This window comes from Panicum virgatum, chromosome 5K (assembly GCF_016808335.1).
Source record: "Panicum virgatum strain AP13 chromosome 5K, P.virgatum_v5, whole genome shotgun sequence".
In the NCBI taxonomy this organism is placed as follows: domain Eukaryota; kingdom Viridiplantae; phylum Streptophyta; class Magnoliopsida; order Poales; family Poaceae; genus Panicum; species Panicum virgatum.
In genome coordinates, this window is record NC_053140.1 from 52,712,376 (window position 1) to 52,728,759 (window position 16,384).

At 46.6% G+C, this 16,384-nt stretch overlaps 2 protein-coding genes across 2 annotated transcripts; both read left to right on the forward strand.

The window, feature by feature from the left end:
- The first annotated feature begins 6,147 nt into the window (after positions 1-6,147).
- Positions 6,148-9,682, forward strand: LOC120708476 (KH domain-containing protein SPIN1-like). The gene is made up of 7 exons (XM_039993750.1): positions 6,148-6,481; positions 6,627-6,715; positions 7,010-7,164; positions 8,230-8,343; positions 8,428-8,544; positions 8,645-8,788; positions 9,186-9,682. The coding sequence occupies exons 1-7, from the start codon at positions 6,384-6,386 to the stop codon at positions 9,315-9,317; spliced, it is 849 nt and encodes a 282-aa protein (XP_039849684.1). The 5' UTR covers positions 6,148-6,383; the 3' UTR covers positions 9,318-9,682.
- Positions 9,683-12,116: 2,434 nt separating this feature from the next.
- Positions 12,117-15,915, forward strand: LOC120708478 (WUSCHEL-related homeobox 8-like). The gene is made up of 3 exons (XM_039993755.1): positions 12,117-12,708; positions 14,925-15,449; positions 15,526-15,915. The coding sequence occupies exons 1-3, from the start codon at positions 12,507-12,509 to the stop codon at positions 15,609-15,611; spliced, it is 813 nt and encodes a 270-aa protein (XP_039849689.1). The 5' UTR covers positions 12,117-12,506; the 3' UTR covers positions 15,612-15,915.
- Positions 15,916-16,384: the final 469 nt, after the last annotated feature.

Below are 16,384 nucleotides of genomic sequence, written 5' to 3' on the forward strand. Positions count from 1 at the left end.
CTAGTTCGCACGAATTGGGCCGGCCGCCAAGGTGGGCTGACAAGCATTGGCGAAACTGTCCGCCGAGAAAATGATTGCGTGCACTCCCGTGAAAGAAAGAAAGAAAGGAAGGAAGGATCCGGGTGACGGTGGCGGTGGCGGTGGTGGTGGGGATCTCGGCCTCCGGCGGGTGACACGGGCTCCTGGATTCGTGCTCCCGGTATCCTCACTTTGCAGGCGCCAACAGCGTCAAAAAGGTTAAAGAATGAGAGGGCATGGGCCAGTTCAGATGGGACTTTATTTGCCCCAGGCCGGACCCGGCCGGGACCGGGAGGGGGGCCCTCGTGTCTGTGGGGGCCGCAACAACCTGACAGCTCGGTGCGTGGCACGGCGTGGCATTTCTGGGCGCGCTCTGGCGCTGCTGCGTGTTGCGACGCATATGGCGTCGGCGCCGAGGAATCGTCAGCCTCCGTTTCTACTGTCCTTGGTGTGATAGCGGCATCCGCCAGTCCGCCGGCGGGCGGAAGCGCAGCCGCGGCGGTTTGCCTCCGACCGAGCCGGAGCTTGCTGGACGGCGCCGCGGCGGCACGCTGCCAGTACAAGGCCGGCGCGACGCCGACGCGCGTCGGCCGCTTTTGGCTGGCCCCTGCACACGACAAGCGGATCCTCCGGATTCACCCAGGTAACATGCGCGAGCTCTGGGCTGCTCCCCGACCCAACCGTGGCGACGTACGGGCAATGCCAATGCCAGCCATGCCGTGCCCGGGCGCATCCTATGCACAGCGTCAGCGCGCTCTGTCATCGCGCCCAGTTCACAATGGATCGATCGGCTTGGGCGAGGCGCGGCGAGCACGAGCTAGCATTGGTCCCCGAACAGCGAAACGTGGCGCCGATTCCACCTTTTCCCCACTGACCCCGGCCCTCTACTATTTCCTCGCGTGGAGCATGTCACCGTGCACCAGCCTTGCGAGTAGGCTCGCCGCCGCCCCCGCGCGCGGGAGAGCCTCCATGTCCATGTGCGCCTGCCCCTGATTCCGACATAGGCTAGCTCCTCCCCCCACCTTACAGCTCTGAGCTCTCTCGGCTCTCGAGCGTGTGTAAACGAGGGGGTGGCGTTTGTCAACACATGGGGGGCTTTCTTTCTTTCTTTATTGTTGTTGTTGTTTGCCGCTTTGTGTTTTGGTCTTGTTTGGGGTTACTATTTTCTGCCGAGGAGAAAACGAGCTTTTTGTTTACCGGTCGGTCATTTGCTGAAGAAGATGGTAGTATAATTATTCGTCGGTCACTCGGTCAGCAACTACGAACGACGCCCTTTTTTTTTGTTGCGTCCTATGATGAACTTCCTTGCTCAAGTCAATTGGTAGCGTAACTAGAAAAGAGCGAAATTATCCTCGAGCGGGTAAAACATCTCCGCCTCGCTCGAGAGTAGAGAATCTATCCTCGAGCAGGGCAAATCATCTCCGCCTCGCTCGAGACCACCCCTCGACGAAGAAGACAAACATCCCTGCCGCTCACCCGCCTGCCGTACGGAGGCATTAAATGCCAACCACTCCTCCACAGTGCCTAGTACAGACGGCGTCAGACCGCCATTCCCCACAGTGGCTGTGACCGGAGTCCTGTCCGCCAACTCCGGCCACTGCTCCGCCATCCCGGACGCTGTGGCAGCACTGTGGGACCTGCGACGCGGGACGAGACGTGCTCGACACAGCTCCCATTACTATTCCGCCAACTCCGGCTGTCCGGACTCCACCTCACCACATGTATGGCCCCGGACCCGCCGCCTGCTCGGGAAGTGGTCCGGCGTCGCCACGTGCCCCTCAAGGAGGGATGCTCAGCACTAACAGCCGGGGGCCCGGACCTCCCACCTCGAGGGGTCTGGGATCTCCATGTGACTCCCGGACCTCCTTAGTGCACACGCCAGCACTCCGTCCAGGGGGTCCGGGACCGCCGCGTGCCCCACTACCGCTGGTGTACGTATATATGCAAGACCCTGACCTGCAGGACCCACGGAGCGCCACCACGGCACATCTGGAGGACTGTACACCCTACAGCGACGACCACGCCGCCTGCTGACGCTGGCAGGACGCCGGCGCGATCTCCGCAAGATCAAGGACGATACCCAGGACGACTGCCACGCCCGACGCCATGCCCCACAATGTACTTCCTACAGTGTTCGACCACTGCACCCCCGCGATTCAGGGGAAAAACGACGACTTCCACGATCCCCTGCGCATGTACACCGTCCCTCCTTGTGACTATAAAAGGAGGAGGCGGGCTTCCTTTAAGATGCCATCGTCAACGACGTCGGCAACATCGCGCGACCGGACCCACTCGATAGAACGCAACACTCAGCATCACTGAGCACCCGATATTGGCATTCGCCTCAATCGACTTCTCCTCTAGAAGAGACCTGGGGCTTCCCTCCCTCTCTCGCCTTGCCTGTACCCCCTACTACAGGCACCTCCGGTGCAAGATAATATAGTGCCCTCGCACACCCCCTTGCTGGACGTACGGCCCCTCGGCCGGAACCAGGATAAACCCGTGCGTTACTGTGTTGTCTCTTGCATCAACATCTGGGACGAGGAAACACGCTGCATTACTAGTTGGGATCCGGACCGCCGGGTCAGGACACCGACAATACGCATTAACCATGTTCACGGAACAGCAGAACACAGTATGCAGATTGGCACCGTGGCATCCTTCTCTTTGTTTTCTAGAACTTCTCTTCTACTATTTTCCTGTTATAATTGACTGACCTAATAAATTCTCTATTATCATTTCAGACATAAACTTTCAAATACATCCGCTTTGATATTATTTTTCTGGTTACATGTTATGAAAATATATCTAGTTCATAAAGGTAGTGTATAACTATGAAGGAAAATTAGAGTAAATATGGCATAATTGACCCATCGATTGTGTGCCTTGGATTTAAAGCGCTAGATTTGATCATTTGGTTACTTCGCTTCCTATTAAAAGAAGTCCATGGAGACGGCTGCAATGTTGCTAAACATCACAATGATGAATTAGCGACCATTTTAGAGTCTAATTTTAAATATATTATTTAAATAGTTTATGTTCATTAGGTGATAACATTATCTCATGGACTAGCATTTTTCTATTTTATCAACTGAAATGATTGATCAAATTGATCTTTGATGATTAATTTGGTAAGCAAAATATTAAAATGTTTATAATGGTTGCAGTGAAAAAGAATCCAAACTAAAGTAAATGTATACTTTCACATATAAAGAATATCAAACACATATTAATAACATATAGTACAGTGCTCAAATGTTGACAAGGAAATATATACCAAAAGGAGACAATACCTTCGATAATAGATATTTAGTGCTATGGAAGATTTAGATATCGATTATTATGTGATAGGCTGATACATGAAAAACATGGTTATTTGTAACTGAGCTGCTAGCATTCGGACGTCCGATCCAGGCACTAGCGCTCGTTCAAACTTTGGTTGTAGCAATCATACATAAATTGGATGCAAAAGTCCCACCGCAACCTCAAGCTAGGTTTCACGCAACATACTAATGAATAAACTTTATCTAAACTAAATTCTCTATTTAAAATTTATGCTTACCGCTAAATCATCTAAGTAAATTCATCCTGAAAATTCATTGTATTGAAACAAAAAATCCTAGCATCAACAAATCTAAATCTCAATACAACAACACGTATACAAAGTCAAAGCCTCCCAACAAATCAAATCCACATCTGCAACATCAAAAAGATGCTATTGTGACATTAAAAAAATACACATCGCAATGTTTTGATAAATATCTCCATTTTGATGTGACAAGACGAATCCACTTCTACAACATGAAAAGAATACTTTTACAATATCAATAAATGGACACCATACTGTATCTGATTTATTAACATCACCAACTCAATGCAAGAAGCCGAATACACTGATGCAACATAAAAACAATATTCAGCAACAAAAACAAAAATTATAGAAACAATCAATTCATGAAACATCCGGACAAAGACACTGCACATCAAAAACAAACTTTTGCAATATATAAACTCACTATTGCATCTTGCATCTTGATAGTAGAAGCATATCTTCATATGGAGAGAGAGATTGATTGATTGATTGATTGATTGATTATAAGCAACTCGAGCACGACGGGACGGGAGGCCGCTCCGTCTGGATAAGAGAGACATTGCTGCCTCGATAAATCCATCAACTCAAGGATCCAAGATACTTTAAAGGGATTTGTCTTCTCGGTAATTCTTTTTGGATCGATCTTTTCTATGCCAAATTAATGTTGGATTTGCTCGCCAAGCGAAAAGGGCAGTTGCTTAGTTCAAGCACGACAGGACGGGAGGCCGCTCCGTCTGGATCAGAGAGACATTGCTGCCTCGATGAATCCATCACCTCAAGGATCCAAGATAATTTAAAGGGATTTGTCTTCTCGGTAATTCTTCTTGGATCGATCTTTTCTATGCCAAATTAACATTGGATTTGCTCGCCAAGCGAAAAGGCAGTTGCTTCCTCACGGAGTTGCCACAAGCAAGCTATAGACTGGGCAGGTTGGGGAGATGAGAAATTGTTTGTGTTATTATTTCTATGGTGGAGAACAATCTACATAACGTTCCATGTCTCCGACGACAATATACTAGCATTATGTATTTGTAATTATTTTAAATAAATATGATGAGATGAAAATGTATTTAAGATACATTTAATGGACTAAGCTCAATGGTAAGTATGACTCAATTCTAGGTTTCCCTACGAGTAGAACGAGTAGATACGGTATGCCCTCAACGCATCCCCTAAACCCTACGTCAAACTGGGAAAGGAAAAAAAAGAGTGAAATGCATGGTAGGCCCTTAAACTTGTAGTGCTGTGTCAGATAGGTCTATCAACTTTAAAAACACATTTTTGGGTCCCTAATCTAATTGAGTCGTGCACCACAGGTCCAAAGCGCCACTGGAGCACTTTTTTTGCCGACGTGGCAGCGCCAATGTGGCGTCCACCCGGTATTGGCGCACGTGAGGGGAGTGGGTTCTCTCTCTCCAGCCGACGAGCCCCCTTTCCTCCCTCACCGGCGGCGAGCGGCGCACGCGCCACGACGGCGGGCGCGCGCGGCTCCTTCCCCTGCTCTCTGCCATCTCCCTCTCCCGCCCTGCCGCCCCGGCCATCCCCGGCGACGCCTCCCCGGCGCTCCTCCCTCCCCGGGCTGGCGAAGCGCGCCACCGCGGGGCGGGCAGGTGAGCCGCGCTGCCGCACCGCCCCTCCCTCTCCCTTCCATCTCCCACGCGGGGCCGGACATCGGGCCAAGGAGGCGGCCGCCAGATCCAGCGAGGTGCCGACGCCCCTGCCTCCCGCCCTCTCCCCTCCGCCTTGGTTGTGGCTCGAGCTCGGCGGCGGGCGGAGGCCCTCAAGCTCTGGCACGGGGCGGATCCAGGAGCCCCTCCTCCTCCTCGTTCCTCCCTCCGCCGGCGCCCCTCGGCCGAGGCCCCTCTAGCGCGGCCATGCAGCAGATGTTGGGCGGCCTCCTAGAGCTCGGCTGGAGCAGCGGCGGCCCGCCATGGCGGACCTCGAGCTCCTTCCTTTCCTTCCTCCTCTCTCCCTCTGCGGCCATGGCGGGTCCACCCTCCTTCCACCCTTGGCGCTGCATGGCGAGGCAGAGGCGTGGCGGCCAGCCATAGCGGCGCGGCGGTGGAGACCATGGCGGCGCGGCGAACGCCCGGCCGCGGCGGAGGGCCGCGCGCGACGGTGTAGGCCATGGCCGCGCGGTGGAGGCCATCGCGCAGCGGCGGGATCCGAGCTCGGCCTCCTCTTCCACTCCCTCTCCGGCGCCTTCCTATCTTTTCTCTCTCCCAGCCGCGGTGGTTGGGACGGTGCACAGATACGCGGGCCAACCCACTCCCCTCACGTGCGCCAATACCAGGTGGACGCCACATTGGCGCTGCCACGTCGGCAAAAAAGTGCTCCAGTGGCGCTTTAGACCTGTGGTGCACGACTCAATTAGATTAGGGACCCAAAAATACATTTTCAAAGTTGATGGACATATCTGACACAACACTACAAGTTTAAGGGCTACCATGCATTTCACTCAAAAAAAAATATATCACCAACCGGCGGCGGCTGCCAAAAACCTACTCCGTCTTACCGCCGCTATAAACCCTACGAAGAGGGTAAAAAGGAGTCGAGCCAGCCGAAGAAACCCCCAGAGGAAGCTGCCGTTTTTGACGTCTCGTATGCTCGATTTCGCTGGAATCCTCCGCGATTGATTTTACCGCACAGCGGAAAAGGAGATAAACACGATAAAAATCTAAGGAAAACACAATCCATCTTCTCTTCGTCCGCCGCCTCCTCCTCCTATCTCCATTGGTAGCGCCTTAATCTGACCCCTGTCCAGCCCGCCGCCATGGAGGCGCTGACGGCCACAGACAAATGCTTCTCCCCCGCCAGGTCGATGTCCCCGATGCCGATTATGAGGCCCCCTACATCACCGGACGCTGCCAGGTAAGACGACACCCCGATTGGATTCTTGAAATTTACTCGCTTTTTGCTGTAATCTTGTTCCCCTGTTCTTGGTGTTCTTGGATCGTCGTCTGAATCATGTCCTTTTTCTGTATTGGTTCGGTGGGATTTGATTGCGGCGGCGCAGTCAGTATATGGAGGAGTTGCTGCAGGAGCAACAGAAGCTCGGGCCCTTCGTGCAGGTGCTCCCAATTTGCGGCAGGCTGTTGAATCAAGGTGAGGATGATTCGGCTTTATAGCAGCAGTCTTGCTCAGATTCAGTAGTTCATCTGCTCACTTCCTGTATGAGCTTGTGTCTTTATTATGATAAAAAGAACAGTCTTTTCATTTATTTGTTCGTAAAGGCACATGGGATGACTTGTAAGGAGAACTGACTTTCCTGTATCTCAGTGCAAGATGGAATTGTTTGCGTTCTAAAAATGGTAGCTTTATCAGTGATAGGTATTTTTTTTTCGTATGCCAATGTTAACGATGATCACAGACCTGAACTCTTGGAATTGTAATGTGCAGAGATAATGAGAATATCAAGCATGCTTTCACACCTTGGGGTTAGGGGAAATGAGAGGCTGCCACCAATTGCAAGTCCAAATCATATGCATCCATTGTCCCGAGTGCCCAATTTCTGTGGAAACGGTTTTGGTCCGTGGAATGGGATGCAACCTGAGGTATTTGCACTGTCTAGTAAAGTTTTTTTATTTTGTTCCCGTCCATTCATTTACTTGATAGCTCAGCATCGAATGATATCAAATTCTTGCTGAAAAAAAATGATACTGCAGATATATTGGTTATCTGAGATTGAAGCGAATCAGAAATATAATTCTGGCACTTTTGTTGTAGTTTTGTTAGGATATACTCCATAGTCATATGAACCTGTCTTTAATGTGTTTATAAAACTGCTCTTTGGATAGTGCAAGTGTTACAGGGATGTCAAGATGCGGCGAATGGAACAAACAAGATACCATCACATCTATTTAACATGTTATCATCAATGGATGTACGCAACGCATGAATTCCAAAATAAACTGACCTCACCTACATTGATGGAACCTTGCCTATATTAGAAAAGTATATTTGATATTCTAAGCTTAGAGTTTGACTATCCATTTATAGGAAAGCCTGATGGCAGCGTTTTTTTTTATTGGAACAGTGCATGCATATCAAATACTTAGATATACTGTCCATATAATTTAGTTATGAAATGAACAGATTGGTTCATTTATTCTGCTTAATGCATTGGATCAGTTTGCTAGGCAGTCTGAAGGTATCCAAAAGATCTTAATGCCGCTAAATAGTTTCCACCTGCCTGCTACATTAGTGACCTAGTTTCATTCTGAATGATATTTTGCGCTTGGCCCATAAGAGTAGGCTTCAATGTTATGCTCTTTTTTAAATTCTAGATGCCTAAATCTTACACTGCTTGAAAAGTCAACTATGTTTCATGCTGGATGGTTTCTCCCCCCAAGTTTCCTTGAAGAGTACTTTAGAAGCTACTGTATGTTCAGTGGTATGGTACAAGAAATATTGCATTTGAAGGCTTCGGTCTTACCTAAAATGTTGGAGATATGCAAGATACTTTTGAATGGCTTCGTATCATGAATGTTAATAGGAGAATAATATTTTCAGCTGCTCTTGTTTTACAATTTTTTATTCTCATACTGCCATGTTATCCATTTTATCTCCGAAGAAGTAAGCTTAACTTACCATTCTATTTTCATACCTTGACTTTTCAGAGAAATGGTTTTCCTAGGGGAGCCATGGGCTGGCAAGGTGCTGCACAGAACCCTTCCTCTTACATCGTCAAGAAGATTGTGCGATTAGAAGTACCAACAGATGCTTACCCTAACGTATGTTCATTCCTGCTTGTGATGGTTAACAATATCAAACTGTTATTCATAACTTATCAATTACCCTTGATGCACTTCATGCAGTTCAACTTCATTGGCCGTCTGCTTGGGCCAAGGGGTCACTCACTGAAGAGAGTTGAAGCTACTACAGGCTGCCGTGTTTTCATTAGAGGGAAGGGATCCATCAAAGATCCTGTAAAGGTAAACAAATTCTCTCATATTCATAAGCTGATTCTACAATTAGAGTAACACTTCGTGGGGCAAGCATATAATGCTGATGTATTCTGTCCATTTCCTGTAGGAGGAACAGTACAAGGGAAGGCCTGGCTATGAACACTTGGGAGATCCAACACATATCTTGATTGAGGCTGAATTACCTGCTGATGTCATTGACGCTAGACTGGCACAAGCACAGGAGATACTAGAGGAGTTGCTGAAACCAGTGGTACACATACCTCTTCCTTTATGCATTCCCCAATCTGTAACTCTTGAGCAAGCAGTAACATTTTTGGAAAGGTCAATGAAATGATTTATCGAATAAGTTGTGTAACAAATTTTTTTGCATTCCATTAAGTATTGGATATAAGTCATTTATGGATTAGCAATGTTAGTTATGAACTAGTGGTAGTTCTATTTTCTTTTCTATGATACCATGCCATAACTGATAACATTGTTCGGGAGCATTTGTGCCAATTTGTAGTTACATCCCATGGTCTGTTCCCATAATTAAACAGATAGAAGAGTAGCACACAATCTGCTTTCTTCATCTCTGTTTTTGCCTTTTTCTTTTCTTCTTTTTTTTTCTGTGAAAAATGCCTATTCATTGATGGTATATCATGTAGGATGAGTCACAAGACAACATCAAGAGGCAACAACTTCGAGAACTTGCTATGCTGAACTCAGTATATCGAGAGGATAGCCCACATCAGAACGGCAGTGCTTCTCCCTTCAGCAATGGCGGCACAAAACAGTGAGTGTGGGACTCAATGTCCTCAGCCCCGATCCTTGCAGAAACTTTCTCCCCAATCCTGCTCTCATGACAGACATAGCTTTTCTGATGCTCAAGCTCCCGTGATGGTTTTGGAATTCATACCATTGCTAGCTGGTGATTTTGATCTCCCTTGTGACGTTGACTCGTGGCTGAGATGACTAGTAGTGAACAAAATCCTCCATGGCTGTGTACTTAGGATACTTATTTGATTTTGTCGTTGTCGCCGACTATTAGTGCTGATAGTGCAGAGAGATTTCCAGGATTTTAAGCTATTTGATTGACTATGAAGTAATGCCTGTGCAACATACAATTTGATCATGATAGTGATTTTTTAAAACATATTTCTGAGACGCATTTGCCAGGTTCGTCTGATCTGCGAATGCTTATTTTTTTAAAAAAAATCCTTATCTGTTGATGAATCGACATGTATGCGTAACACGGACAGTAACCGAATTTCTGATTGGCAGAGGGGCAACGTATTTCTGATAGGCTGTGTGGTGGCGTTAACTCTAATGCAAACTATAGTCTATAGTGACAAGGTAGCATTTTCTTTCCTACTAATTCAGGTGTATTCCCTTGCACCAGAGGGTGGCCACGTCACCTTGAATCACCTCGGCCGATCCGACGGCGAACAGTTAAGGACGTAACTTTTTTTTAAAAAAAACTGAACTTCGGTGAAATCAACCCGCAATCCATGCACCGCAATTTTGCAAAAGAACCTTTGTGAACGTCAATTTTACAAAATACCCCCTTGAACTTTGACGAAATCGACACGCACTCTATTGACGGCAATTTTATGAAAAATCCCTAGATTTGGGTAAAATCAACAGGTACTATGTCTATGTTGCTTTCACATGAAACCCCCTGAACTTTGATGAAATCAATTTGCACTCCATGAACATAAATTTCACAGAAAACCCTTAAGACTTTTGTGAAACCAACCCCCTTAATGTGTATCGGTGACGGGTTAAATCGTCTCCCATACATACACACTGCATATAAACAGTATCGATAACCCTGGGCACAAAATACCGAGAACCGAACCGAAATTACCGAAACCGAAATATTCGGTTCCTATTTCGGTTCCGAGTTTTCAGGAACCGAATTACCGAGGTAAATACCGAAACCTAACCGAGTATACCGAACTTACCGAACTTACATGAAATATGATAAGTTTGAGTGTTGTTATATTATTGATTGTACTATCGTAGACTACTATATTATGTATTTTGGCACTCACACTTATAGTCATGTGGACTTTTATATGCATTTATATTTTGCACTATTATTATCTATGAAATGATGATAAAATTAGTCTTTGAACCTGCTATTACATCCTCTCTGTGATTAGTTCGGTATTGTTCGGTAAATACCGAAACCGAACCGAATTTACCGATACCGAATTTTCTCGGTACCAAATTTTTTTAGGAACCGATCAGTACCAATTTCTGAGGAACCGAATTAGCAATGGCATGGTATTTACCGAATACCCAGGGTGAAGTATCGACACTTATGATGACTACCACATACATGCTTTCTTGCTACGGACACATGGACGATCTATAGACATATTTCAACGCTCCACACCTCACACACATACATTTAACAACCCAAATCAAATTTGACCGAGCCCGTAATAAAACTTTATAAGCATTGATATATATGTCCGTGACGGGTCTCTCGGCGCGGCATTTTTCTAGTTACATTTTTAATAGAGCTGCACGGTGTACCGATCAATTTTTGCAGCATTATAGAAGTGCCTTGTTTAGATGTAAAATTCAAATTCTAAAATTATCTTGCGGCACATGTATGAAGTATTAAATTTAGATAAAATAAAAAACTAATTACATAGTTTGTTTGTAAATTACGACACGAATCTAATGAACCTAATTAAAGCATAATTAGATAATAAGTTGCTACAGTAAAACTATAATAAATATATGCTATGATAGATTAATTAGTCTTAATAAATTTATCTCGTAGTTTATAGACGAGTTCTATAATTAGTTTTCAATTAGTCTATGTTTAATACTTCAAATATGCATAGATTTTATTTCAAAAAATTTACACAATGCATCTAATCAGGCCTAAATAACAGTCTACAGTAGATGTGATGAGGTAGTCGGACCTCGCAAGAGCCAGACGCTCTCGAGTCACCACTCCGAGCATAAATGTTAAGTAGGACCTACTATCTGCCATTTTTTTATTGCAATGAATTCGCTCTTTCTCACTTTCCAATGTTCCTTTCTTGCCGCCTAGCTTGTAGCCTTATAATAGTAGCTAGGTGTTTTTTTTTCGACAACGAGTACCAGTTTTCACGTTCTCTTCCAAGTTCCAACTGGGACAAGAACATGATGTGGCTATAGCTAGCAGGGGCTAACGCCGGTGGAGATGCCCTAACGCAATCAGACAATGTGAAAAAGGTTGAGATCACTTGGCACAGAGGGACATGTGCCTTTGCGCTTTCACTGTACCGTTTGCGCCCGTTTCAAAGGAAAGCGTATTTGCTCGTGCTCCTGCGATCATTGCTGCCCACGTTGGGGGGCCCGGCCGGGGCCGACGTCGTCGTCCGCGTGTCTCCTCCCCGCTGCTGCATTGACCACACCCAACCCCTCCCCTGGAACGGCCCCACCTGTCTGCCGTGCCGCCGAACGCCCGTCGCCGCTGGGGCCCCCGGCCCAACCCCAACCACCCCGCCGCACGCTACGCCGTAACGCGCGGCGCGGCCCGCCCGTCCCCTCCGTGTCCTGTCCGCATGCGCCCCCGCCCCCGCCGCCCGGAATTTCATTCCGCCGCGACTCGCGGCGCCCGCTCGTGGCCGGTGCGCGCGCGGCCGCAACCGCCACCACCGCCTTCCCACTCCCGAATAGCAGTAGTCCTCCTGCCACTTTCCTCGTCCCTGTCTTGCTTGCCATCTCCCCCCCCCCCCCCCCCCCCCCTCCCCTCTGCTGCTCTGCACCCCGTCCGGCGCGGCCTTCCCTCCCGCGAGAGGGCGCGTCGCAGGGACGCCGGCATCGCCGCCAACCGGGTGCCTGCCTAACCGGCCGATTTCCTTCCTTGCATAGCCCCCATTCCACCGCACAAATAGCGCGCGGCTTTCCCAATTCCCGTCCCGTGGCCCTCTTCCGAGATCTTTGCCACTTGGTGCGTCCTCCTGTAGCGGCTGGGGGCGATGGAGTGGGGGGACAGGGCCAAGGCCGCCGCGGCGGCGGACGAGAGGGCCGGAGGTGGGGAGGGGCTCGGGGGGTTCGTCAAGGTGATGACCGACGAGCAGATGGAGGTGCTCCGCAAGCAGATCTCCATCTACGCCACCATCTGCGAGCAGCTCGTCGAGATGCACCGCACCCTCACCGAGCACCAGGACTCCATTGCAGGTCGGTCAGCGCACTTGCTCACAAAACAAGTGCTGCTCTCTAGTCTAGCTGCTCCTTGTTTCTTGCTTGCTTGTGCTCGCGCCTCGCAGCAATATGATGGAGTTTGGAAGTGCAAAATTAGGAGATTACTTTTGCCTTGGTGCTTGCATTGTCGCTTGTGAGGTCCCCATGTTCACCTCCATCACTTGCTCTAAAGGCCGGACCCTTTGTCTGTTATCAAGCTTTAACTAGTTTTACGAAATTTGTCTGTTTAGTTGGTGAAAATTTTTGGTCCAAGTGTCACGTCAATAGTTTGACCAGATGTCGGGAGGGTTTTTCGGACACTAATTAAAAATTAATTTCAGAACTCACTTGGAAACCGCGAGACGAATCTTTTGAGGCCTTTGACCGCATCATTAGCAAATGTGGGGTTACTGTAGCACTTATGGCTAATCATGCACTAATTAGGCTTAAAAGATTGGTCTCGTCGTGTACATCCAAACTGTGTAATTAGTTTTGTTATTTAGTTACATCTAGTGCTTCATACATGTGTTTAAAGGGGAGGTGAAAATTTTGGGAACTAAACGGCCCCTAACTGTTTCAAGACTAACTGCATTAGTTGTCATTACTCCACGAGCAGGCCTCATCTCGTTGCTATTGCTCTTCTGTTCAGTTTATGTTCACTATTCAGAAATTCAGCCTGCTTTCTCCAATTGCTGAAGTCAGATCATCATCACTCTGTTGATGTTACTAGATGCATATTTGTGGCTTTGACTCTGTTCTACTTTGCTGAAGTCATGGGTACTGTCTTAATATTGGTAAATGGTTGGTAATACTGGATATGAGGTAATAAAAATTTGGTTCATCATTTATTATTTGCTGTCATTAATTGTACTGCGATCTGTTAAGATTGTTACTCACATGAGATACTACATAATACTTGTAAACTATCTTGTGAAATGTAATGACCTTCCTCATGGGTGGTCAAATGGACCAATTTAGAAAATGAGCTTCGGGCGGTTGGCCCAGTACATGCGCTACATTATTTCTTTGCAGAAAAGCTAGGGCACTGCATCTGCATTGCTCGCTGAAACTAGAACTTGCAGGCAGAATTCCATATAGCTGAGCTTGTCCTGTTGAACAAAAACTGCAAAGCATACAGTAAACAAACTACAATCCAGATGCTTCTCCTGTTTTGCTCTAGTTTAGAACTTTTTTATTCATTATGCTGCTCGCAGAATTTAATTTCCTGAGTCTTGCTACAACCACCACAGGATGTACCATACTTCTGGTTCGCGAACTTTATTCTGTGATTTTGTTAAAAAATTGTTTTATTGCTTACAAAACAAAAGAAACTACCAATCAATGTGTAGGTACTTGATGATAGGTCAAAAGTGCCGATGCATTAATGCGATGTATTTTAGGAAGTTGACTATAGGTTTAGTAAATACCAGACAGCAGAAATCCTTTAATTTATTCCTTTTTCAAGCCAATCAACTAATGTACATATATTTAATTAATTGCTCAGGGTCATATTCTATGGTTGCAGCATGATTGTTATTTGTGCTAACATGTAAAATTTTGTTGTATGATCGATTTCGCATGTTCAATCATTTACTAACCCTATAAATAGATAATAGTAGTTAGCTATTAAGACATGATTGTCTTGTAGTGCCAACTACTCTAGTACTATTTTTGTGCCATGTGAACCCTGATTATTCCGCAATCTTCTGCTGCCCTTCTGAATCTAAAATGGCTCATAATTTGTTCACACGTCTTTCTTGGGCCAAAATACTTAGTTCTTTATTATATAATTACAATTATTTTTTATTACTTATGAACTGAAGATATCACTTATTTAAAATTTGTAAAGCCATTTCATTTGTAATCAACATATATTCTTCAATTAACTAATTTCTTCTTCACAACTTATGTAAGCTTTCTACTTGCTTGTTTAAATGAAGTCATTAATTTTGAAAATTCTGATGATTCAACCTAATTACGTGATGGTCTTACCTGTAGCCAGGTAAACTGTTTTGAAACCTGACCTGTACCACTTCAGGATTATTCTCCCTCTCTTTTAGATAATCATCAAAACAGATTTTACTAAAACTGCCCGTCCCCCCTCTTCAAATGTGTTTTGTTTTCCTTTTCTAATGTATATGTTGTTGACGGAATACATAGTTCTTTCTTCTTCTTTTTACCCTGATCAATTGAAGTTTGGTTTTGTTCTGTAGGAATGAGGTTCAGTAATATGTACTGTGATCCTCTAATTATTCCTGGAGGTCACAAGATCACAGCAAGGCAACGATGGCAACCTACACCGATGCAGCTGCAGATCCTTGAGAACATATTTGACCAAGGCAATGGAACGCCAAGCAAGCAAAAGATAAAGGAGATAACAGCAGAGCTCTCACACCATGGCCAGATCTCTGAGACAAATGTCTACAACTGGTTTCAGAACAGACGGGCACGGTCGAAGCGGAAGCAGGCTGCTGCTGCTTTACCTAATAATAACGCTGAATCTGAAGCTGAAGTGGATGAGGAGGCCCTAACCGACAAGAAGCCGAAGTCAGATAGGCTGCTCCATGATGACAAGGCTATGAGTGTTCACAATGCTGAGCGGATCTCAGGGATGCACCACTTTGATGCAGATCATGATCAAATCAGTGGCATGATGTATGGATCCAGTGAAAACAGCATGAGATCGTCTGGCAATTCAGGCCAGATGTCCTTCTACGAGAACATCATGTCGAATTCAAGTACCTACTCTGTCACTACTAAATTAGGCGGCGCCAAATTGCAAAAGATTTACTGAAGTTGATGCTGTCTTTGCAGGAATCGACCATTTCCCAGGGAAGATGGAGAGCTCCCGGAGCTTCTCACATCTCCAGCACGGGGATGGCTTCGACATGTTTGGATGACATCTCTCTGCACCGAGTTACCCTGTAAAAAGTGTTTGTTGACAGCATTCGCCCAATTCGCTGACATGAAAGTTCATCCCTGAGCGACTCTGTGTTGCTTGCCCTGGTCTGGTTTAACCAACCCCCAGATGGAAGCTCGCTCTCGTGGCATCGACTTGTTGGAATAGGTGTAAGAAGTTGATATATAGTATTTGCCCGTAGTCTATCATACGCGCAATTATCTTCATGTAATCCCTCCACGTTTGCAAATTTTAGCATGAGACCGTCGTATGCTATGCAGCAGCTTTTTGTCGCGCTTGCCTTTTGCTCAGTTGCATCACAGAAATGTGGATACTGGTTACTGGCGAAGCGACGCTCCTGGAGCTAGGCACCACAGGCATGAGTGTCATCACTAGTTCAGTACATATATCTTCCGTGACGAAAGCGGCAGGCGCCGGCGTCCGGGTCCCCGCCGGTCGCCGGTGTTGACGCGGGAGCAGCGTCCAGATCTGAAAATATCAGGGCGTAATTGGTGAAAATATTCGGATCACGATTGTTCATCGCGATCCAAACTAGGAGGCAAATGAAAAAAATCGGATCGCGATTCAGAGAATTAAATGAAACTCGGTGCAAATTACAAATATCCGTTTTGCGATTATTCATAGCGATCCCAAAATAGTTGATGCGAAAAAAAATTCAACCACCCTTCCCCCATCCTTCTCCTTCCCGGCGATCCTATCGACGCAGAGGCGAAGCTCCGGCGATCCCCCACGGCGGAGCACACAAGATCGGCG